Source organism: Crotalus tigris, unplaced genomic scaffold (assembly GCF_016545835.1).
Source record: "Crotalus tigris isolate CLP2741 ecotype Arizona unplaced genomic scaffold, ASM1654583v1 scf7180000017744.3724543626:3957646, whole genome shotgun sequence".
Classification (NCBI taxonomy): Eukaryota; Metazoa; Chordata; class Lepidosauria; order Squamata; family Viperidae; genus Crotalus; species Crotalus tigris.
The window spans coordinates 633,368-658,609 of record NW_024096611.1 but is presented as its reverse complement, the minus strand read 5'-3'; the positions used below and the strand labels follow the sequence as shown (position 1 = coordinate 658,609).

The 25,242-nt window shown below is 36.1% G+C and overlaps 1 protein-coding gene across 2 annotated transcripts in view; it reads left to right on the top strand.

Moving 5' to 3' along the window:
* The window catches only part of GALNT18 (polypeptide N-acetylgalactosaminyltransferase 18), a 344,144-nt gene that overhangs the window by 203,235 nt on the left and 115,667 nt on the right, over positions 1-25,242 (top strand). For both annotated transcript variants that reach the window (XM_039340304.1, XM_039340303.1), the window contains exons 2-3: positions 4,911-5,103; positions 20,422-20,588. In XM_039340304.1, the coding sequence (XP_039196238.1) occupies positions 4,911-5,103; positions 20,422-20,588 (360 nt within the window). The remainder of the gene's footprint in view (positions 1-4,910; positions 5,104-20,421; positions 20,589-25,242) is intronic.

The window sequence follows — 25,242 nt, the reverse complement described above, 5'->3', positions numbered from 1 at the left end:
GGAAGTCTGAAGAACTATTTAAATAAATTAGTTTCTGCACAGTCTGAAAAATCTGAGAAATTTCTGAATGGAACTATGTGCATCTTTTATCATTTGTTATTTATTATATTAGACTGACAGCTCTAGTTTTATACCCTGTCTCCACAGCACTGGCCTCAACTTATCCTCAGGCTTATTTTGAGGCAACTCTATCCTGTTCTTTTCCAACACTTGTCAGTTAGAAAAACAGAGCAGAGGGAGCCTGTCAGACTCATAATTATGCTGACAGCTTTTCTATCACCACAACAGAAGCTGGATTGTACTAAGGATTATTCTTCGAAAAAGCTCTACATCAGTCCCAACCCACCACTGGACAACCATCTTAACAATGGGTTACACTTCAGGGCTGCAATATTTTATTGTCTCAATGACCTCTTGCCCTGCACAATGACCTTGCTGTGGTGTTTTCATGTTGCATAGCAATCCCTTTATATAAGGAGAAGCAATAAACCCTGTTAACATACTAAAAGATTTAGCAGGCGTCTATGGCATGTACTTCTGGATTAAACCAACAAGCAGCAAGATTATCAAAAATTAGTGCTGGGAGTGGGTTGGAGAAGAAAACACAGTTGTTCTGCTATTTAAGAGCCCTATTTTCCCACCCCCATGATCATTATTTACCAACATGAGATCACGTGTTGCCAGTGCTTTACATTTCAACCTGGGTCAATGAAATGATGATGTTGAAATGCTGTCTAGTCTTGGAGGATGTTTGGGTCTGAAGGAAGAGGATCAGGCTGAGTCTTAATCCCAGTAAGATGGAGTAGCTCTGGGTTCATGTAGTGGTATATGTGAATGACCTTGGGAGGCAAGAAGAAGACTTCCATTTTAGGTAACAGTCTGATAGGAGGCTGGAGGTGAGGGAAAGCATGAAAAGTGTTTCAGAAGGTTTTCTGAACCCCCTCTAGTTTTCCAGAAAATAAAGAGAGAGGTCAGGGGAGGAATACTTTCAGTCTTGCAGGATTCTGTTAATGCAGTTTTATAATAAAGTAGGATTAATTTATCTGGGTATGCGTCTTTTCTTGTCTACCTCACAATGCTGCCTGTTCATAAGCGATCAGATACTGGGGTAATACTTTATTTAGTTCTGGATGGATTGCATTTATTTTATATATTCTTACATTAATTTAGTTTCTAGTTTGAATTTATGAAGTTGGGGTAATGCTGTGTCATTGAGTTGGTATCTATTGGAGATTTGTCTATGTAGTTGTCAGGAGTCAAAAATTATTCAAAGGTACCTCACACTAAAGAACTCCACCCTTTAATTAATGTTTCATTTTTTTCTATATTTCTAATTTCTTCATCAACTTACAGCAGGTAGTAGCACCTAGCCAATGGCTGATCTCAGAAAGGTGAAACAGAATAATGAACTGGAGGCCGCAATGAAATTAGACCCAAATATTTCCTTGAAGAATGCAGTGGGTACTTCTCATTTCTATATTGTCAGAAAACTACATGGATGTTATTCATAGATTTGCAAGGGCTGAAGCTATGTGGCAAGAACTAATGGGCTTCAGATCAGACAGAACCATTGCATAAAAGTTAAGCAAGTTTTTTAACCTCAAAGCTGAGAAAAGAATATCTGACTCTATCTGCTGATTCAGAATGGCTGGAAGAAAATCTTAGGAATTGAGTGTGTATGTATGCTTGTGTGTGTTTGTACACATGACTTGATTTTTTTTGCAATAAACTGATAATTATCGATATAAAATAAAGGGTATTTGCTTTTATTTACATTTTAAAATAAGAAGTTCAGTAAAAAATGGAAATGTATTTATTTCATTGCTAGCTTGATGAATCTACTTGTATGTAATCCTGGCAGAAATAAAATATTGAAGTTCTCATTTCTGTCTTCCATGGATATAATTAAATGTTTTCTCAGTGTGAATGTTAAAATGGCCTATCCAGATGGTAAACAAGCTCTCTCTCCATTTTACTTTGGGTCTCTTCTCTTGTCATTGCTTGAGTGTTTTTTAGGCCCCAACAGCTCTTCAGGCAATATGCCAAACAATAATAATCAAGAGGATCAGACTTCCTGGAGTAGGTGGATTGGTTGCTGCACATACTAAAAATCATTATGTGATGTCACCTTGAATAACTTTATAAAAATCAGCTTAGCAAAGTATAGTCAGATTTAGATTTATACTGAAGGGTTTTTATGCTAATTAACATGAATTTGATTGCATCACCAGCAACGTACACGTATACGCTTGCAGTATGTTGATCCGATATGTCAAAAGACCTTACAGGTCTTGAAATAAATTATGGGGAATGACTCAACTTGTGATATGTGAAGTCATAATAAAGCCTTGCGTCTGAATAACATCTCCGTGATTATCCATGACCTGACACAGATTTTGTATTTCAACCTCCTCTATTCTCCCCCCCCCCTTTAAAAAATATATATCAACCCTTTCTGATAGCTCATCCACAGGGGATTGAAGCATACATTTTTTTTCCTCCTCTTTTCTTACATTGAAATGCACGGGGGGATGACTTTAGAAGGTGCATAATACCTGCTTATATAATTTAGTATTTGAAATAATAGTGATATTTTATAAAATTAGGTATCTTGGATCTTTGTTCAGGATTGGGAAATGTAGTGTGAAAGTAAAACCTTTTTGTATTTTCGTTATTAGAGAAGACTTCAAAGGGAATGCAAATTGTACCTTCTTCTGCTTCTCAAATAATATAATCACATCTAATAATTGATCTTGTGAATATAAAACACTGGATATTTCTCTATTCTAAATTGATTGGTCATGCCATCTAGCAGTGAAGCTTTTATCTTTTCTTGTCTGGTTATTTTTCTGGTTATTTTGATTGCTTTTAAACACCTTTTATCAAAATAACCTCCATTTTAAAAATGGGCATCAATGTATCTTTCTAAAACAAAAGTGCCTATATTATTGCATTTGGTTAAATGTTTCTTAAGAGAATCTATGGGATTTCTGGAAATTTAAAATGTTATCCCATAATGAATACTAATTAGCTATATTCCTTGGTTAAATTAAAAGGTATCTGACTGATTATCTTTAGATTATCTTTAGGTAATCTTAAAATAAAGATTGCTACTGCATTATAAATCACAGCCCGATTTATATAATGACTATTGATCCATAATGTATTGATGGATTGATTATATAACATGTACAATATTGGTACTGTAAAATTACAGTGATACAGGGAAATATAAAGAACTAAAATGCAGTACCAAAGTCAATGCAGGGATTTTAAGAAATGCAGAATGGAAAAGGCAGTATGGTGAAAAAAACACTGCAATAATTAACTTGATAAAATCTGACACAAATGAGCCAGAATGTTCAGATTAATGCATTAATAATAGCAGTAGCAATAGGACTTAGACTTATATACCACTTCACAGTGCTTTACAGCCCTCTCTAAGTGGATTAAAAGTCAGCATATTGCTCCCAACAATCTGGGTCCCTCATTTTACCTCAGAAGGACAGAAGGCTGAGTCAACCTTGAGCCAGTGGGAATCAAACTGCCGAACTGCTGGCAGTCGTTAGTCAGCAGAAATAGCCTGCAGTACTGCATTCTAACCACTGCACCACCACAGCTCAGTAGTAAAACAGCAGTAAACCTGTAGTTAAATTTGGTGTAGTTTGCCTAGCTCAAGTGGCAATTTGTAACTGATGTTGGCTATCTCATAAAGCTTGATAGCCATTATATGCGCTGTTCAGATCCAAAGGAGAAAAAGTGCTTGACATGCTTGCTACACATGTTTAGCACCTTTTAAAGAAATTGGATCTCTCCCTGGCAGTTGCTTGATTCCCTGAAAGTATACCTTTATGTTAAGGAATCGCTGACAAGTTACAATTACATTTCACCAGTCAGAGTCTCCTTAAAGAAGCTACATATTTTCCTGGCTCACACAATAATGAGTGTGAAATAAAATACCTCCTTGCTTGCTCCAATTTGGAACCTTCTTAACTTCAGACATGAATATTTCTTGGTATTGTTCGGCTGAAATGTAAGACCAGAAAAAATGCAGCTTTTCTAAGAAGGTGCAGAGAGGTATGGTGGGAATATTCTAGATCCAACAGTTGTCTTGCAGCAAGATGCTAATAGATAGATGGATGGATAGAAAGATAGATAGATAGATAGATAGATAGATAGATAGATAGATAGATGAAAGAAAGAAAGAAAGAAAGAAAGATAGATAGATAGATAGATAGATAGATAGATAGATAGATAGATAGATAGATAGATAATAATAGCACTTAGGCCAGTGGTTCTCAACCTGTGAGTCGGGACCCCATTTGGGGTTGAACGACCATTTCACGGGGGTCGCCAAACAATGCAGTCCGCCAATTTTTTTCCCCTTTTCCTTAGTTGTGCTACTCCCTTTTATTCTATTGGCTTTTGAAAGCCAATAGAATAGACTCTCTTGAATAGAGTCTAATTCTATTGGCTTTCAAAAGCCAATGGGAATTGTCCAGGCTGTCTCTGCCCTGCTGAGACCGCCCAAAGTCCCATTCTGCAAACGGTGCTGCACCAGTTGAGTAGTCCTCGACTTACGACCGATTGAGTAGTCCTCGACTTACGACCGGTTGGGGGTCGCGGCATTAAAAAGGTTGAGAACCACTGACTTAGGCTTATATACTGCTTCATAGTGATTTACAGCACTCTCTGAATGGTTTACATATTTTACCTACCATGGAAGGCTAAGTCAACTTAGAGCCAGTCAGGATCAAATTCCTAATGGGGCAAAGTTAGTCTGCAATACTGTGTTCTAACCACTGTACCATCACGGCTCATAATAAAGTACAACACATCCCTAGTAAACCATAAAAGTTGCACCAAATTTTGACTAAAATTGACTCCTTCAGTGCATTTGTTTTTTACAGAAGCACCGCTGAAGCCAGAAGAAAATCCTGCAGATGCATTCATTGATTCATCCCTCTTTGCTCACTGGGGCCAAGATCTGAGCCCTGAGAACCAACGAATTGCCCTTAAACAGTTCCAGTATTATGGTTACAATGCTTACCTGAGTGATCGCTTGCCGCTGGACAGACCCTTGCCTGACTTTAGACCTATTGGGTAAGAAGCAACTTTTGGAAGTCACTTGATGTATTTTATCTAAAGAAGAAGGTTAAAACGGGCTAGATGATATTCTATTTCTAATGACTTGAAACTTATTAAGTATTGCAGATATGATCTAGTCAAAATTTGTTTTTGGAAACTATGGCTTTCAGAAAACACAATGGATAAAATTTTATATGCTGAAATTATCATTATTAATAGCTATGTTTACTTTCTAAAGATACAATAAATACAATAATAAGTGCTAGCAGAGCTGGTAGTTTACTTTTTTCTTCTTTTTAAAATATTGCACATCATCCTTCAAAGCTGGAGAAGGATGTTTTGGGCGCTTTTGAAAATGCATAAAAAAAAGTCTAACACAATGATACACATATATACAGTATTTTGGGTTTAGTGACAACTGTATAGTGATTCTGATTAAAAATAATCAAGCCATAGGTTAGAGAAGCAAGTTTTTTTGAGTTCAGGTAGAATGATACATAATACTCTAACAAGCTGAAAGAAGACTTTTTATAATATCTAAGCTATGAACTTGATCTTTTAGAATATGTGCCATCCTTTCTGAAGAGAAGAGATGATAAATAATATAATGACAGCAATTCTTTCCTGTTTGAGCAGATCTTCAGGTTTTGGCTCTCAGACAAGCATTAAATCAATATTCCTCCTCCTCCTCCTCCTCCTCTTCCTCCTCCCCTTGGATTTGATAAAAAGGAGAGGTAGAGTGGCATGTTATCAGTATACTGATAACACTAAATCTCTGGATGGTTTCACTCAGCTATTTTATGAAGTTGTTACTATTTTGGAATAAAATAGAATCTTGTGTGGAACTCCACAATATAAATGCCACAGGGCTAAGCAGAAATCTCATCTTTTGGAGAAAGCTTTCTAAATTGAAACATTGCAAAGTTCTTCCATCCACACCTAATTTAGACAGCCTCTCCAAAAAGATAACTATGGACAAGGCACTGAAAGCTGCTGAGAGCAATAGAAGAATCATAAAGAAGTATAAATTTCTATTTCTTAACTTCAAGCATAGTGTGACTATGCAAATAGAACAATACATTATAATTAATCAAAACCAAAAATAAAATTGTATACTTTGTAGGAAAATAGGAATATGTCAACCCAAAGCTACCTTAGAATGTTAATGTAAAGGCTCTTGTGAATAAAACTTAACTTCTAATAATTGCATGGACACATGCTATTGCCTTCTTAAAACTACCTATGGTAAAGAGTTTGTAATGGGGCTCTCTTCCTTTATGGAGAGAGAAACTCAGCCAGAACTTGATCCCTGTAGGTAGGTCAGAGATAGAATAAAGAAGAGAACTTAACTGAGAAGAAACATAAATGATGGTAGCCCAGTCTAGAAGGCATGTTATATAGGATGGATCTTTCATGTACTGTATTTAGATGAGGAAACACGAGCAGAATCTTTCAGATATTTCCAAATCTATTGTCCTAATGTTCAGCAAATGTCTTGCACCACATGGAAAGTTGCATTCCAACACATCCTACCACCAAAGTTTGTAGCAAGTAGCTATTTTAGATAGTTTGATTTTATTGTTAACTTTAAAAAAAATGAAATAAGAAGTAAAGTACAGTAGGTATGTTTAGCTCTCTCTGCAAAAAAAGCTTGAATATGTTGACCCTATTCTCTTCGGTGACATAATCCTGCATTATTCTACAACCCTTAGAGGCCTTAACAATGTACAGTCTTCTCACTAGCTCTCCAGCCTTGTGCTAAACCATAATTAATTATAATGTTGAATTCATGTCTATATTTTTTCAATTAAAAATTAGTGCCGTAGTTCTGGTATCTTTTTCTTTCTGAGGGAATTCTAAAAATTCTAAAATGCAATAGAATAGGGAATTCTATTGCACTGTGAAAATCTCCTTTCCTCTTATCTTAAAAGGCAGCGATAAAAAAGTGAATTTTTGATTAAAAAAATATCAATATCTCTTTTTACATTAGCTTACAGTGCAACTAAAAGGATATTTCTTCTAGATATTCTAGATCTAGCTGACATAGTGTTTTAATTGCTAATAAGGTCATACCCTTTAACTATGCTAAATCTCTTATTAATATATCTGTTTCATATACACACATAGAAAGCTGATACTTTATAAGATAAAAAAATACAACTTAATGGGTGTTGTAACTGAAAGTTTCTGCGTCCATTCAGGAAATGAAGGGCGAGAGAGTGAATTCCTGGTGGACATCTGTGCCTATCTACATAGGCAAAATCTACTCTCACAACATTGTTCTTCATTCTCTGCATGGACCCTGTGACCAGAAATGATTAATGATAACATATATGGATACTAGTATAAGTGGTCTTGAGCAACTAATATAAGAGTGGAAGATGTGTCTTAATGAATTAGAATGAAGCTCAATATTATTATGGGATTGGAAGCTAAAACATAATGAAGAACTGTTACAGGAATTGGGTGTGTCTAGTTTAATGAAAAGAAGGACAAGGGGGTGACATGGTAGTAGTGTTCAACTATTTCAGGGGTTGTCGCAAAGAAGAGGGGGTCAATCTATTCTCCAAACCAGAAGGCAGGACAAGAAGCAATTAATGGAAACTAATCAAGGAGAGAAGCAACCTAGAACTAAGGAGAAACAGTCAGTGGAATGATATGCCTCCAGAAGTTCTGGGTGGTCCAACACTGGAGGTTTTTATGAAGAGATTGGACAACTATTTGTCTCAAATGGTATAGGGTTTCCTACATAAACAGTGGGTAGGAGTAGAAGACCTTCAAGGTCCCTTCCAACTCTGTTATTCTGTTACTGTCGCCCTGCCTATTTAACTTATATGCAGAGCACATCATGAGAAAGGCAGGGCTAGATGAAACAAAAGTTGGAATTAAGATTGCTGGGAGAAATATCAACTACCTAAGATATGCAGATGATACCACTCTAATGGCAGAAAGTGAAGAGGAACTAAAGAGCCTCTTGATGCGGGTGAAGAAGGAGAGTGCAAAAGTTGGCTTGAAACTCAACATTAAGAAAACCAAAATCATGGCATCCAGCCCTCTCAATTCCTGGCAAATAGATGGGGAAGAAATGAGGTAGTGACAGATTTTATTTTTCTGGGCTCAAAGATCACCTCAGATGGGGGCTGCAGCCAAGAAATTAAAAGACGCTTGCTCCTGGGGAGGAAAGCTATGGCAAATCTAGACAGCATACTAAAAAGCAGAGACATAACCCTGCCAACAAAAGTGCGTATAGTCCAGGCCATGGTTTTCCCAGTTGCAATGTATGGCTGTGAAAGTTGGACCATAAGAAAGGCTGAACGCAAAAGAATTGAGGCCTTTGAACTATGGTGCTGGAGAAGACTCCTGCGAGTCCCTTGGACTGCAAGGCATTCAAACCAGTCAGTCCTAGAAGAGATCAACCCCGACTGCTCTTTAGAAAGCCAGATCCTGAAGTTGAAACTCAAATACTTTGGCCACCTAATGAGAAGGAAGGACTCACTGGAGAAGGGCCTAATGCTGGGAAAGATTGAGGGCAATAGAAGATGGGGACAACAGAGAATGAGATGGCTGGATGGAGTCACTGAAGCAGTAGGTGTGAACTTAAATGGACTCCAGAAGATGGTAAAGGACAGAAGGACCTGGAGGAACGTTGTCCATGGAGTCGCGATGGGTCGGACACGACTTCGCAATTAACAACGACAACAACAACTTTGAATGTGGGGTCCAGATGCAGCATTCTAAATCAGTGGTTCTTACCCTTTTCTTCACCATGTACCCTCTTTAAATACCTATTGTGGCCACAGACCATGGCTACAGACCCCCAAGACTTCACTCAAGATTTAAATCATAATATTTGTTCATAGACCCTCTGTGATGATATCACAGCCCCCTAGAGGTCTGGGAACCACAGGTTGAGAACCCCTGCTCTAAACTGTTAGTACTGAGTCAAATAAGATGACCATTTGAAATACCCATTCATGATTTCTAATCCACTGCTGGATGCCCAAATATGGGTCAATATTAGTGCCTGAATGGAGTGGCATTAAGTTTTTGGCATTCTGTGTGGCAAAATAACAACAACTCTCTGCATCTGAAATTTAAGATCTTTTGAAAAGTCATCTGATCCAAAGCAATGCATGCAGTGGAATGTTGGCTAGTTATGAAGATGCATGAATACAGAATACAGAATAACAGAGTTGGAAGAGACCTTCTAGGTCATCTAGTCCCACCCCCTGCTCAAGCAGGAAACCCTATACCATGTCTGACAAGTGGTTGTCCAGTCTCTTCTTGAAAGCCTCCAGTGATGAAGCATTCACAACTTCTGAAGGCAAGTAGTTCCATTGGTTGATTGTTCTCACTGTCAGAAAATGTCTCCTTATTTCTAGGTTGAATCTCTCCTTGATCAGTTTCCATCTATTCCTTGTCTGGCCTTTGGGTGCTTTGTAAAATAGATCGTCCCCCTTCTCTCGGTGACAGCTCCTCAAATATTGGAATACTGCTATCATGTCATCCCTGGTAGTAGGGTTACTGGTCACATAACAAGACTAGACCATGTGGCAAATGAAGACGTACAGAAAACCTTTAGTTTTGCCTTTATAGTTGAGAAAAATGCACTAATCATACCTAGCAGCAACAAATCCATAGCAAAAAGATTTCTTCTATTAAATGTAGAAAATTGCTCGCCAAAGGAACAACCAAAACTGTGCTAACTGGACTGATTAAAAGATGATGTATGCTTTGTGAAGCTCAACTGTAGAGACGCTTCAGGCCATGTGAAGTGGCCTGCAGACTGGAAATGAGCAGATGTGCATCAAGTAGGACAAACCCTAAGAGGAAATAGAAGGCAATGACAACTTTGTTTCAGTGATTATCAAACACTGGAATTGATCATGAGAAGAATCTATGTATCTAATAATGCATGCCATAGTATTGCTTGTGTTATACAGGAAAACTCATTGAAAGAAACTACTTTTTGTTCAAGGGATATGTCTGGTGAGTTGCTGCTCAAATCTCAAGTAAAATAAAGGTATTGGTCTGCTTGAGAATAGATTAAAAGAAATGTTATTTGAAACATACTATACCTATTAGATATTCATTCCAGTCTATATCTGTTTAACAGCATATTTCTGAGCAATCTGTCTTCTCTTAAAAATGTAAATTAATTTAGAAAAAGGTTAGTGCTAAGAAGACATCTGTGCTTTCATTATCAAATCATGATCCCCAAGATTTTCAGTTTAAAATATTATAGTTCTCATTGTAAAAAATTAGATTGGAAGAAGAAACGACACAATATTAGTGGGAAATTTTACTGGAAATGGGGATTTAAAATAAATACTAAGTAGCAAACCTGTGGGCTATAGTTTTCATGAAGAAAAGAAGGAAAATTGGTGTGAAAGAAACTGTAATAAAGACATTGCAAATAAATCTCCAAGCAATTTGATAAGAGGCCTCTCTGTAAGGGACTGAAAAAAAAACACATACTGAAAAAAAAAAAACATACTCACTAGACCGTGAGTTCTAGTCTCACATTAGGAATGAAGCCCTCTCAATGATCTTGGGCCAGTCACTTTCTTTTAGCCCTACAAAGCAGGCAATAGCATCCTGCTTCCAAAATCTTGCCAAAGGATTTGTCCAGGTAGTCAGCAGGGGTCAAGACTGACTTGAAGATACTAAAATCAAAAAAACAAAATACATTCAACAAGTTTCAAGTAGGTATGAAACACATACCATGTACGCATTAGACAATCATAAAATAATACTTTGAGTAAGTGAAAATGTATTGTAAGGATCCTCAAGTAATTCTTTAAGAATCCTATAGTAGATTCCAAATGTGCAGTCAAACATGATGTATTTCTGTGGCTGAGTCACACATATTAATCACATTTAATGAAATGGGTTTAGGTAAAATTATTATACAAATATGTAAACCTTAAAAACTACATGTAAGTAGTAGCTCTTTCCAATTAAGGATAATATGGCACCTCTGAGAATCAGTTCTCACTTCCTACGCCTGCTGCCTGAATCATAAGGGACCTATTTGGAGCATGAGATAGGGTTACAGATGTAATTTAAATATCAATTTTGAGTCCTACAAGTTATTTGCATCATTATAGCACATAAGAAAGTCAAAGTCCAAATCAAAGAGGCAATATTGATTTTAACAGGAACCTCTTTTTTTGGTGGTGGCAAGCAGATTGTGGAAGCTGTGTTAGACAAATCTGTTTGATAAAACTTGAGAAGTTTGATAAATGTCAAGATGTGAATAAAACAGACTCTATTCATTCTATTCATTATGAAATTAGATGTCAGCCTGGCAATGTGAACTGATGTGCAAGCTCAACTTGGGAAGTATGTGGTGTAGGAAATGCAGTTATCTAGATTTCATCTTGAAGAAAATGTTACAAAGTATTAATTGTAGAGTTAAGAATCTACATTAGGCCAGAAGCACATTTATTATTTTAGTTCAACTGGATAACAACTCTCTGTTCCTGATCAGATTCCCTATAGTGCATCTGTATGGCAGAGATAACATTTTCAACTAACATAAATTTTGGAGAAATCCTGTAGTTGAAGAGAACAAAAGGAAATGTATGAAGCATATGATCCATTCCCAATGAGGATGTATGGAATAAAAGGATAAGTCAACATAAACTTCTCTTTTTCCATCACAGAGACTTGCTTTTTTCACTAATGTTTACCTTTGCATTTGAAATGAAATGCAACATTTGCATATAAAAGCCAGCATGCTACATAAACTAAAATAGGTCTCTGCTCCTTTAGGATTTGTTACATGGGTGGAACACCATTTCAGAAAGTTCTGAGATTTCTCTTTTCAAAAACTTTTTTTTTTAAATGCATTTTTTTAAAAGCTCACTTTTTCAACCTGAATCAATACAAAAATGTCTCAAGCTAAACAAAATTTGGTTTTTGGCTGGTTGCAAGTATAGGATTTGATTGATGGGTTAGCTGGGAAGTGGGCATCCTGAGCCATTTTCAGAATGCCTTAATTTCTGTTGCAAAGGGGAAACTCAAGAAGTTTGAGCTGGATGTGATGGGCCTTTCTGCATTAAGACCCATAAGTAATCTATGACTACTAGGTTTGACTGGATTAATCAGCTAAGAAACCTGAGCAGTTTCAGATGATTTGGGGCTATAATAGATTAAAAGTGATGTTGATTTTGGTTCTGCTATCCCTAGTAATTTAATGTTATTTCACTGCTATTTTAAGATTAGGATTTGAATTAAATTAAATTTTAACTGATTTTAATTTCAAAGACAATGAAGGGACAAGATGGAAATAACAACTGCATTCAGCTCCATTCAAAATGTAGAAGAATTCACATTCCAGTAATCTGCACCCCTTTCACCAATATAATACAGTAAATCTTTGATTAATGGAACTGGATTTCGCCAACTTTGGATTTAATGGAATTTTGTCTGATCTTCAGGGAACAACAGATTTGACTCTAAATCACAATTTTATGGTCTCTGATGAATCAGTTCTAGAGACTGTTTACTGTTTCCCCTCAAACAGGTTCTCGCTGATATCAGGAAAGTAAGTTTTCTTAGGTATGAATGCTTTGTGAGCTCATGACGTAATTGATTGTGCTTTAATAGATCCCTCTCCTTACTACTAATCTGTTTTACTATATTCCAAAGGAATTATGTTTAGCCCAATTTAGCCCAATGTTTTACAGGAAGAACAGATAAAAATGGGTGCATTTCTCCCCAGGCCAAACTGAAGTAAATCCCTTAAAAATAAAAGGCCCAAACAGACTTAAAGGTGATGAAAAGTAGAATAAAAAAACAATATAGAAGCTATAACAGAATTCATTTATTGTTAGGGTAGATTCTTATCTTCCTTAATTTCATCTTAGCTCATATCCAGTCAGAAAGTATACTTTGTTTCAGTATGTTTAAATATGCCATTTGTCAAAGAGATGAAATCTAAATGAATTTAAATACTGGATTTTTTATATAAGACTTATTAAGGCAATAAGTCCCGCCTTAGCCATGAAAGTCAACTGGGCCAATCACACTCTCTCAGCCCAACCCATCTCACAGTTGTTATTGTTATTATTGTGAGGAAAATAGGTGTGTTGGATATGTTTGCCACCTTGAGTTATTTGTAAAAATAATAATGGCAAGATAAAAATAAATAAAATAAATATGCAGATGATTTAGGATAAAATTATTCTTTTTTAAAAATGTTGATATTCATTGTAGACTTTTGTATAGATGTATGAAATCCCTGTCTTGTAACCATAAAAGAGAACAAGAGAAAAATATCTTGTTCAATCTTCGGTGGACAAATTTATAATCTGCTGAAACCATTCCCTATTCCTGTTGATACTTATCCAATCTCCTCTTAAAACACTTAAGGGAAATAAATGCTTTAACTCTCATGTGCCATTTATTCTCCATAATCCACCTCCCCACTCATAGGCAGTAACTTTTGTACTGTGTGTTCAACATGTTTTGTTGAATAATCCCCATCCTTTAATGATGCTAATATATCATTCTCTTTCTATTTTTTAAAAAACTCTTTTAAAATTAAGCTGCTATCGTATTTCATCTCAATATTACATTAAGAGTTACTTCAATGACCCCAATTTCTTCTTTCTTTCTATCTATATTAGAAGCTGCCTTTGATCCATCTCTGCTGAAATGTAAACTGTTTCTGTGTTACTTAAAATTCACTGTAAAATGGACATAATTTATTAAGGGAATAAACAAATGGTATTTAATATAATTTATGCATATAGTTTTATATTTTGGGCTCATATTTCTTTCAGCTCATGTAGAGTTTTGCCTTTGATTGGCAGGGGAAACCTTTATCTTTTAAATGTTGTTCAGTTCAATATGTATGCTTTATTTCATTCTACCAAGTTAATATACAGCATAATTTATATTATAACTTATCAGATATTGCTTGCATCTTCTACTTGAAATTTGTACAAATTTGTACATCTTCTACTTGTACATGGTATAGGGAAGTAGACTATTGAGAATGTATTAAAGATTAGATGAAGATACGTTTGTATAAATGCTGGGTGTCACAAAGATAGGGTAAGAAATTAAAGCTATAGGGCTAAACAGGATAATATAGGCTATAGATAAAAGACTGGTGGATAGAATAAGATGACTGAATGAGTGATAAAGAAGGTATTATAACCATAGCTATAAGAATAAACTCAAAATAAATTAGAAAGTAGTAAGGTTATAGGAAATAAGAAAAATAGCTATAAAGAAAGAGATTTGAACATCCTATTTGAATGTAAACACTTTATCTGAGGATGTTTGAAAATGAAATGATCTTATTCATGAGGATACTATCACCTCTTGCCTGATGTTGTCATGAACCCCAGTCTAAACAGAAGTTACTTTCTTTTCCTGGGTTCTGTATTCTACACACATTTCAGCTAATATATCTTGCTCTAAACAGATGATATATGAGTTCAGTGAAGGCAGCATCTTGGTTTCCTCTGTACAGTGCAAACAAAGCAGAACATTTCTATCATACCTTGAATATCCTAAAGCCACTTTTAGAGGCATGCAATGCTTCAGATTAGATTTTTAAGAAGCATGTAGAGTGCAGAAGCAGCTCTTTAAAGCAGTTGCATCTTTTTCTGGGATCATCTAGCAGTTGTGAAATTAAGCTGCACAATACTGGGGAATGGTACAGCTGCTTTTAAGAGTTGCTGACAGATGCTATATTCCCAGCTTTGCTCCCCAGTATCTTTTGTGAAACTGAATATTTATTGGCAGAAAGGAAAAAAAACTAAGTTAAACAATTAAGCTAAGAAACAATGGTTCTTCAGTTACAACGTATAACAATATATTTTTTGGCTATAGTTCAAACTTAGGCTATTGAAACAAATTCTTAATATTGTCAGGCACAAGAAACCAGGAGCTAGTTCAAAAGCACTGTGAATTTATTTCATGCAACCTATAAACAAGAATCTGATCTACTAATGGTCAAGGCAGATAAGAATAATGGACTTCAAGGGGGCTGGAATTACATCTCTTTTGGGAGCATTGAGACTCCACACTGATGGTGCATTTGACCCTATTCTTGGGGTCAGTTGGTCATCTCCTACAAATATGACCTTTTTATGAACTAATATTCATAATTTTAGATGAAATGGGAAACTAGATTACTACATATTTCCTAGTTTAATCATGGATCAAGTGAGAAGAGTAGCAAATAGGCCTCAGACACTGTCCAAATCATGACCTATAAATGCAAGAGAATGGGGGTTACTTACGCACTCAAAAATACAGATGGTCCTCATTTAGTGACCACTTAAAAATATGATGGCATTGAATGAGTGGTAGTTACAACTAGTTCTTGGAGTTCTGGCCATTGCAAGCACCCCCACAATTATGTGATTGCGATTTTTGGCACTCAGCACCTGACTTACAATTATGATGTTGCAGTGATTATTATTTCTGACATTTCCTGCCAGCTTGCCACAAGCAAAGTCAAGATGAAAATCACAAGAAAGTTAGAAGTCACAGTCACATGAGGTTTCACTTAATGACCCCAGAATTTCCCCTCATTAATACACTATCTGACCATGTAGAATGGGGATAGGTAATATGGTGCGCCAGATGAATGGCATGGTGGTGTTGTGGTGAAGACACTTGCCTCCTACTCGGAAAGAGGAGAGTTCAATCAAAGGTAGCAGCAGATATTTCTCTCCTAAGGCGAACTCTGCTGCGAACTCCATATGGCGTCAGGAAGGGCATCCAGTCAGTTAACTCCATCCAATCACCCCGACTCTACCCCAAATAACTAAGGGAGTACACAGTCGTAAAAAGGGAGTTTTAATGTGATGTTCCAGATGTTGTTGAGTTTCAATATCCATAACCTCAAATCAGCATGACCAGTGTAAGAGATGATGGCAATTCAGACCAATACTTTTGGGTGGAAGACAAGGTCTTCATTCTTGTTGTAAAAGAATAAAGGTAATTTATATACAATTCTTGCCTTGGCTTTCAATAAAGTATATTACCATTTAAATGGCAAAGATAATGTTACAGGTTAATGTTTGGTCCGAGAATGAATATAATAAAGAAAAAAGAAATCAGAACTATAATTAATCCTATACTAAAAGATGCTTAAATAACCAAGAGCTCATTATACTTGCATTACACCTTGACCTTTTGGCAATGCTGTTAATATCAATATTTTTTCTCATTTTTAAAATCATGTGGGTAATCTAAACCTTATGCTTATAAATGTTCTTTGCTTATGCACTGATATTGACAAATGAAGGCATATTAAAAGTTGGCTTCTTACTTACTGAACTGAACATATAGCAGTAGCCTGGTTAGCATATTGGTTCATTGAATATTATTCAAGAGCCTACAAATATTAAGCAAACTGATAATATAATGGACATGCAACATTAAATTTTTTTGCAATATGTTCAACATTTAATAAAATTTATACTGCAATAGCTCATTCCTCATGAGTTTTATTGAGTATTCTTGGCTTCTTTGCAGCATGTTGAATCTTAATAGAAGTTAGCCTTCAAATTATTGTAATTTATCCTGAGGAATTTTATTTTAAATTTCACTTGTAATATTTCTTCCAAACACAGTTGGAAATAAAAAGCAATAGATGTATGTAAAGAAAACGTGGACTGTATCCAAGAGAACCCATTTCTTTCTGCTGAAACGTTTGAAGAGTTTCTTTATTGACTATCTGTTCTCTGTTATGTGACCTACAGCTATGTTAGATTGTTGAGCTGTTTGTGGTCTGTTTTCTCTCCATAATGATTATTTCTGTATTATTGAAATGGATAATAGTCTAATCTTAGTGACGGTTGCCCAGAGTTGCTGAGAGATAGGGTGGCCTACATATTTCGTAAATTATTATTTTGGTAAATTTTATAACCAGAGCCACAGAAGAGTCTGTTTTTATTACACTACTATTTCCAGTTGCAAAAAAATGGACCAACCTGTAGCATTAAAACTATTGCTGCTATCAGGTAAGTCTAGATGCCTTCCTGAAGATGATTGCTTTCGGTAGGAACATGTAATATATGATCTCGTAGGACAAATCTCTTTCACATAAAAAGAGGTGAAAATGCTGAAAATTCTCTAGGTCTTAGTTTCTTTCACCCAGAGCATCCATTCCTACTAGCTGATATAGTGCAGGCAGAGTTTACCTGAGGAAGATGCTCCTAAAAGTAGCCAGGGCCCATTATTATTGGGATGGTTGATTGATGGTAGCAGTTACCACCACACTTTATTACGCAGTTCCTTGTGTTTATTTGTAATATTATATCCTGCTTTTTATTAAAAATAGTTAAAAGCATGAATTAATGCCTTTTTTTTTTGCTGCGGCCTACTTGATATTATTTTCTTAGTGTCTTGATGCCAATCCTATCATACCTCATAGTTCCCTACGTCCAGTTAGATCCCACAGGCTGGGCCTCCTTCAGGCCCCATCGGCCAAGCAGTGCCATTTGGCGGGGCCGCAGAGGAGGGCCTTCTCTGTGATGGTGCCCACGCTTTGGAACCAGCTCCCCCCGGAGATTAGGACCGCTCCCACCCTGTTGGTCTTCCGTAAGCTACTTAAGACCTGGCTTTTCCGGCAGGCCTGGGGTTTATAAAACCTGACCCCTGGATGACTGTCTTTGCATTGTTTGTCTTGTTATGTTTTATGTGTTTTTTTTATTGTTAGCTGCCCAGAGTCCTTCGGGAGTGGGGCGGCTTATAAATTTTAAAAATAAATAAATAAATAAATAAATCCACTTCCTAGTACTTGCCTGCATGGTGGTTCTCATCGCTAATTTGTGTTAGTGTTGTTTTATTTTGTTCTACTCTGTTTTTTTCTCTTTCCATCATGAAATTATCCCGGTGTTTCCTGACATGCCCCTTTCCCCCACCAGTACCTCATTTGATGTCTCTCATCTAAAAAACTGACTGCAGATTTATTCTTTAATTTCTTCTCTGACTCTGATACTATGAACACAAAAGGACATTAAAAATAAATAAACAGCAAGTGCAATACTGTACATTAAAAGAACACATTAAAATGCCCTTAGTAAATCATATATTCTACAATTGGAGCAATAGAGAAAAGATGCATATATGATACCCCTCCCTATTCTTGCCACTCAGAAAGTGCATTTATCTGAACTGAAAAGGCTTAGGATGCCAAATAGCTTTGCCACATCTATAGTGTTTGGGAGCTTCTGTAGGAGAACTTTGCATTTTAATAGAAAGCAGAAATGGAATTCAGTATTTTTGTGAGGGAAATGCGTTTGACAACAGATTGCAAATGGTTGGCTTAATATGGAAGAATAATTTCTCATTATTCTAAGCAAACTATCAGCATGCCGCTTACTCTACTCCTTCCATTATGAGGAACAACAGTAATACCATCCTGAACACATTTGATTTATATATGAATACTTATGAAAAGACCTTTTGAGTACTTTCCCCTTTGCTGCCAATTGTGTTTGAAATAGAATATGAATAATATCCTTTTGCATATATTTTTCTGGCAACCATAACAACAGTTCATTTGAATTTGCACATTATTTTGAGAATCATCACACAGACATAACTGGGAGTTGTGTTGTTAGAGGGACTGTAGATATACAAGGCACTCTTATTTTAATATATCATACCTTCACAAATACAGTAATACTGAAAATATATCTGGTAATCTGGTAATCTCTGTTTATAGAGATTTGCTCCGAAGAGATGGCTTTGAGATTGCATGTTAACAAGTATAGTAAAATTTGAATTTGCACATTATTATTGCACATTATTTTGAGAATCATCACAAAGACACAACTGAGTGTTGTGTTGTTAGAGGGACTATAGATATACAAGGCACTCTTATTTTAATATATCATACTTTCACAAATACAGTAATACTGAAAATATATCTGGTAATCTCTGTTTATAGAGATTTGCTCCAAAGAGATGGCTTTGAGATTGCATGTTAACAAGTATATTAAAATTTGAATTTGCACATTATTATTACACATTATTTTGAGAATCATCACATAGACACAACTGAGTGTTGTGTTGTTAAGAGGACTATAGATATACAAGGCACTCTTATTTTAATATATCATACCTTCACAAATACAGTAATACTGGAAATATATCTGGTAATCTCTGTTAATAGAGATTTGCTCCAAAGAGACGGCTTTGAGATTGCATGTTAACAAGTATATTAAAATCAACTAGTTATAACAAGCCAAACACTTCACAAAATTAGGGTCATGAATAAAATATGCAGCATTACATTCAGGTTAAATAACTTAATTTGGCTTAATAAGGAGAAAAGTGTGTATAAGAGCCCATTAAATGATCATATCTTTCATATTTTTTACTCTTGGTTTAAAATGCTGCCTTTTGACAATTTCACATAACTCATGACCAGCTGTTTTAAAGATCATTTTTGAGAATTTTCAAGCTGTGAAGAATGATGCATTTCCAGAAAATCAACTCCTGTTTGGGGGCCAAGGTTCCAGTTGACTGGGGGTTATTAATACTGTTTTGTAACCTATCTGAAGTAGGATGACACTGGACAAAATTACTACTTGAGCTCAGTCATGGCAATCTTCAGAGATCTAACATTGAGTTTAAAGAACCGAAATGAAATATGTATGCCTTTTCCAGCAGCTAGTCAGGAACCAATCAAAATTGAAATAATGTTTCATGAGGCAAGGAAAATTGGATGTTTGGGTGTATGTGTCATCAACATATTTTAAACCATTTCTCAAATGCTCAAGTGTACAGTATATTCCAGTGATGGCAAACCTTTTAGAGACCGAGTGCCCAAACTGCAATCCAAAACCCATTTATGTATCGTCGGGTGCCGGGTGGGCGTGGTCCATTGGGTGGGTGTGGCTGCAGTGGTAATGGCAGGTTGGGTGGGACTAAAAAGGTCAATCAATAATTCCAACTTTGCAAGATTATTTTTCCCACGAGAAGTTGAAATTGACTGATTGAACCTTTTTTTTTTTTGCACACAGCGGCGGAAGCCTAAAACAAAAAGGTTTTATAAAACCCAACTGAAGGCCTAGGACTGGGACGATGGCGTGCATGCCCACAGAGAGGGCTCTGAGTGCCACCTCTGGCACCCGTGCCATAGGTTCACCACCACTGGTATATTCAATAAAGAAACATATGCACAGCTTTGGGTGAGCCACTGGCTGTGAATATCTTTATTTTGTTGTTACAGGGTTCATTTAAATTAAACTTGGAATCACCTGGAGTTTCTCAAGTATGGGTACAAATTTGCAGTTCTAAATATTTCAATCAAAAATTTGGACTAAATTCTCTTTTCCCCTCCCAAAGGTGCAAGAACCTGACCTTTCCAGAGAGTCTTCCCGAGGTCAGCATTATTTTCATATTTGTGAATGAAGCTCTTTCAGTGATTCTTCGGTCCATTCATTCTGCAATCGACAGGACTCCTGCTCATTTGTTGAAAGAGATTATTTTAGTGGATGACAATAGTAACAATGGTGAGTAACATGTACCAAATAGATGGCATGTTTTTGTATGTGTTCTGATGCATTCTTAATGAAATCATACTATATTCAAGATGACTTTGATGATGGAGTTGACAAGATGCTGTGAAAAACAAAGCTAGTCAAGATCCTTTATTCCCCAGTATTTGTTTCTCCTTTTATATCTGCACTAAATGCATCATTTCATAAAAAGAACTCTTTTTCAGGCTATTAGGCCCATCTGGTTCACATTCTGTCTCACAGTGGCCAACTGGATGCTTTGGGAAGCTCATAAACCTGAGCAGCAGGGTGTTGATAGCCTCCTTCAAATTCCGTTTGCCAGCAACCAGTATTTACAGCATACTGCATATGATTGAGGAAGTAATAACTACCAGTATTAGCCATTGATAGTCTGATACTCCATGAATCTGTTCAGTCCCTTTTAAAAACCATCCCAGTTGCTTGTCCTTTCTACAACTTTTACCATAGATTAATTACGTGTCATATAAAAAAAGTATTTTTCATTTTTCTTTTTATCATGCTCAGTTCTAGAGCTTACATGGCAGTAGTCAGATCCTAAGCTTAAATTCAGAAGATTTATAGACACAGCTCAGATATAGAAAAAAAATGTTGCTACCCAAAACAAAAAAGATGAAATAGGCGCAATCAAATTGTAAGCTCCTTGAGGTCCAGTTTAGGTAAGACTTCAAAAATTCGGGAAAAGAGTAGGAAGATTATTGGAAAAAAGCATTTAGAGAAATAAAATAAAATTGGAAGAATGCTTGGTGAGTTTTTGCTGTTCCAGTCACTCTGAATTGGGTCCAGAGAAACCACATCCACAATCATTACCAGTTTCAACCCTTGAAAACATTGAATAGGCAGCAATCATGTGATCATCATTTGCTTCTCTGCTGATTTCCCCAGGAAGTCAATGGAGAATCTGGCAGGAAGGTTGCAAGCTGCCATCTGCTGAAGGATTTCCCCTCCCCTCTGTGCATGGGGGTGGGAGTGACTCCTGTAGTGGGCTAAAAAAGCTCATATCATGCAGATCCACCCTTGTTTTCTCGAATGCAGCACTGGATTTCCCTTACATGCACCGAGGGGAGGGCAATTTCTTCTGGAGGCTGGAAAAAGGAAGCTTGGATCTTCAAAGTCCCCAACAAAGTTCCGTTGTGCACAGAGAAAGAGTTAGCAGGCAACTCTTTCACACTATCTGTTTAATAACTATTGTAGTCACTTAACAACTGCAACTGGAAGAATGATTTGGACTGCAGTTCTTGAGTGAAATGCTTATCTCACTTAATGGCTGTTTTGTTCAATGACTGCAATTCTGTTTCCAAATTAGTTGCAAAATGAGGTCTATTTGTAGTGGTGTTTTCCATTCATGTCTCATCTCTGTAGAAATTCCTTGAGTTTTCGATCTAGTTATGATGTCTGACTAACTTGATAAATGACCTTCTTGTATATTTCATCTGATAGTCCATCTTAAGACCTTTTTCATTGTAGCTGTTATCCTGTGTTGGCTAATTGAGGAGAGCAAATGAGCTCGAAATGGTCATATTAGTCTCCCAACTTAATTCTTTAACTCTTTGTCAGAAAAAGAAATTTGGATTTATATATATAAATGGCTCTCTTTACTGTCTTCATTCCAATATAAGGATCCATCATTGCTGTAGCCCATCTTATAATGGGAGTCCTGTAATCAATGCTAGTCCCTAATCATCTTGATTGCTATTTTTTGCATTTCTAGCACTGTATGTACAGTGACAGTACAATGACAAAAATATATGTCATATTCCAAGGGTGGCTTCACCATATATATATTTATAAGGGCATTATTATATAAGCAGTTCTATTTTCATTTCCCTTCCTAACAATTTCAGTCAGGGAACTTGCCTTGTTTTACAGCAGCTGCATACTGGGTTGACATTTTCATTGAGCTCTCTACCATAATTCTGGGTCCATGACTGACACTTTGGATCCCATTAATATACAGATAAACTTTGAATTATCTGTATCAACATGCATCATTTCACATTGTTTACACTGAGCCACATTTGCCATTTACAAATCCATTTTTACAGCCTGGAGAGATTTTTTTTAAACATCTCTGGATCTCTTTTTTATAATTTTACCACATTGAACAGTTTGGTATCATCAGCAAACATAACCACTTCACTAAGTCCTGATCATTTATTTATATAAAAATTAGAAAGCATTGGTTCCAGCACCAATTTCCAGTTAACCCTACTTCGTACTTCTCAACAGTGTCAGAACTGCCCATTTACTTATTTATCTTACAGTACAGTCATTTACCATTACCATTAAGCCAGAATTTGCCTATATGTTGTCAAATGTTTATTTTGCTTTTGCCGGCAGCTCTTCAGAAAAAAGCTGTCTAATGATTTAAATATGCCTGAAAATATTATGCTTTCTCTGAGGAAAATCTTTACAGGTTAGGCTATAAATGAAATTGAAACCTCTCACAATTGTTAAATAAAATTCCTCAAATAATAAGATCATAGTCATCAAAGCTAAAGTCTTTTCATTTCCAATTGTTAGACTTTTTTATGATGGTTTGCTCTTCCATTGTGATTTTATTGTTCATAATTTGTTTTTATATTTGATTGTTTAAACATATTTGAAAGTTGATCCAAGAGTCCTCTGGACTGAAGAAGTGGGATATAAACATCTATGTAAATATTAAATAGCTTATGCTATTTCTGGAGAAAGACTGATATTGTTTAAAATGTGACAATATCTGTGTTTAAATATATCCCTTGAGTATTCTATTATATTAGGGGTGTCAAACTTGCAACGTCATGTGATGTGTCATGACGTATTGTGACTTTTTTTCCCATTGCTGGCAATGGGGTAGGCGCGGTTTCGGCATGACGCATCTGGCCAATGGGCCAGCAGACCCCCCTGTATTATATGTTCTGGATGAAAAAAAGATATAGTTAAAACATACCATTTTCTCTGGTAAATCCATAGCAGGAATTTGTAAATATTAAATCAGCTAGAATGTATAACATTTTGGCTCTGAGTAGCTGTTGCAGTGTTTTTGTTTTGATTTTTTTTATTGATTATGTGCCATTAACCTTTAGTGACCAGATAGATAGATTTTCTCCATAGTGATTGGTCCCTAACCTGGTTTTTCAGGACTTCCAACAATGCCATTATAACTGAGTCTGTCTTCCTTGTTGTTGGTTACTAACATCTAAATTTTGTGAGAAGGCCAACTTGAATTTAAAAGAAATAAACACCTCTATATTATTTTATACATGGTCATTCATCCAATGAAACTTACAATGGTATTAAATGAGTAGTACTTATGACCAGTCCTCAAAGTTATGGTCGTTGCAGCATTCCCACGGTCATGTGATTATTATCTGGACATTTAGCGGCCAGCTTGCAATTCCTCTGTTGCAGCATCCCGCGGTCTTGTGATTGCCATTTGCAACATTCACTCCTGGTTTCCAACCAACAAAGTCAATGAGAAGGTTGGCAGGAAGTCACAAATGGTGACCCTGTGATGTCACGCTTAACAGTGTGGCAGGATTTGCTCAACAATAGCAACCAGAACTGGTGGCAGTGCCATGATTAAGTGGTGCAATCATGTGATGTCAAACTTTGCAACCATGTCTCTTAGCAATGGCAAATTCTGGTCCTAATTGCTGTCATTAAGTGAGGACTACATGTATTCCATTTTTATTATCTCATTATAAAATCTTGAAATCTAAATGCTGAGCATTACATGCATTCTATATAAACGTGTTCTGTATCTAAAGCCCCATAGAAATGTTTCTTTCACTCAACTCCTGCAAATGTTTCCTTAAAACATCCGCAAGAGATAAGCATAAAGGAGTCAGCATCCAAAATTAATGTCCATGTTTTCATCCCTTTAGAGATTCTTTGTTCCTTTTTTCATAGGCTGTTGCAGAGAACTAATTGACTGAAAGTTTATATAAAGGAGTTGCAGTAGCACCTTTTCCGACTAATGCATTTTATGAAAATGTATGCCTTTTATTAAAATGTATTAGTCAGAAAAGGTGCTGACTAATTAATCAGATTCTCCCTTGGATGAAGCTTCTTGGAGAAGAAGCAAAATGGCTTCTTCTTCTTCCTCTGGGAAAAAACAGTCCAGTTGCCTTTTAAAGAAGCACTTTTGAGACAGACTCTCCCTGATTTTTAAGTTATAATAGACTGACTTGACTCTCCTCTTACAATAAAAAAATATAGATGATCAAAACAAATTGTTAGTAAAGCAAAAGAAATAAGTGAATTAAACAAGTTGTAGAATGCAGTGACACATACAGCTGAATCTTAATATAAGAAAATTAAACAATTCTGAGAAAATTATGAACTTTGAAGCTTATCAACAGTCAAACCTTGAGTTCTGGAGACTGTCACTTGTTTGAAATGGTATAGATTCTCCTGCTTGAGCAAGGGGCTGGATTAGAAGACCTCCAAGGTCCCTTCCAGCTCTATTCTATTCTATTCTATTCTATTCTATTCTATTCTATTCTATTCTATTCTATTCTATTCTAACCTGTTTCTTGCACTGACTTGTTGGAATGGCATTTCTTGACCTTTGTTTTCTTGGTGTCTTTATGTTTTTAAGTTCTTAAGTTTTTAAGCCACATTGTTTTCTAGAACAATGTGATTT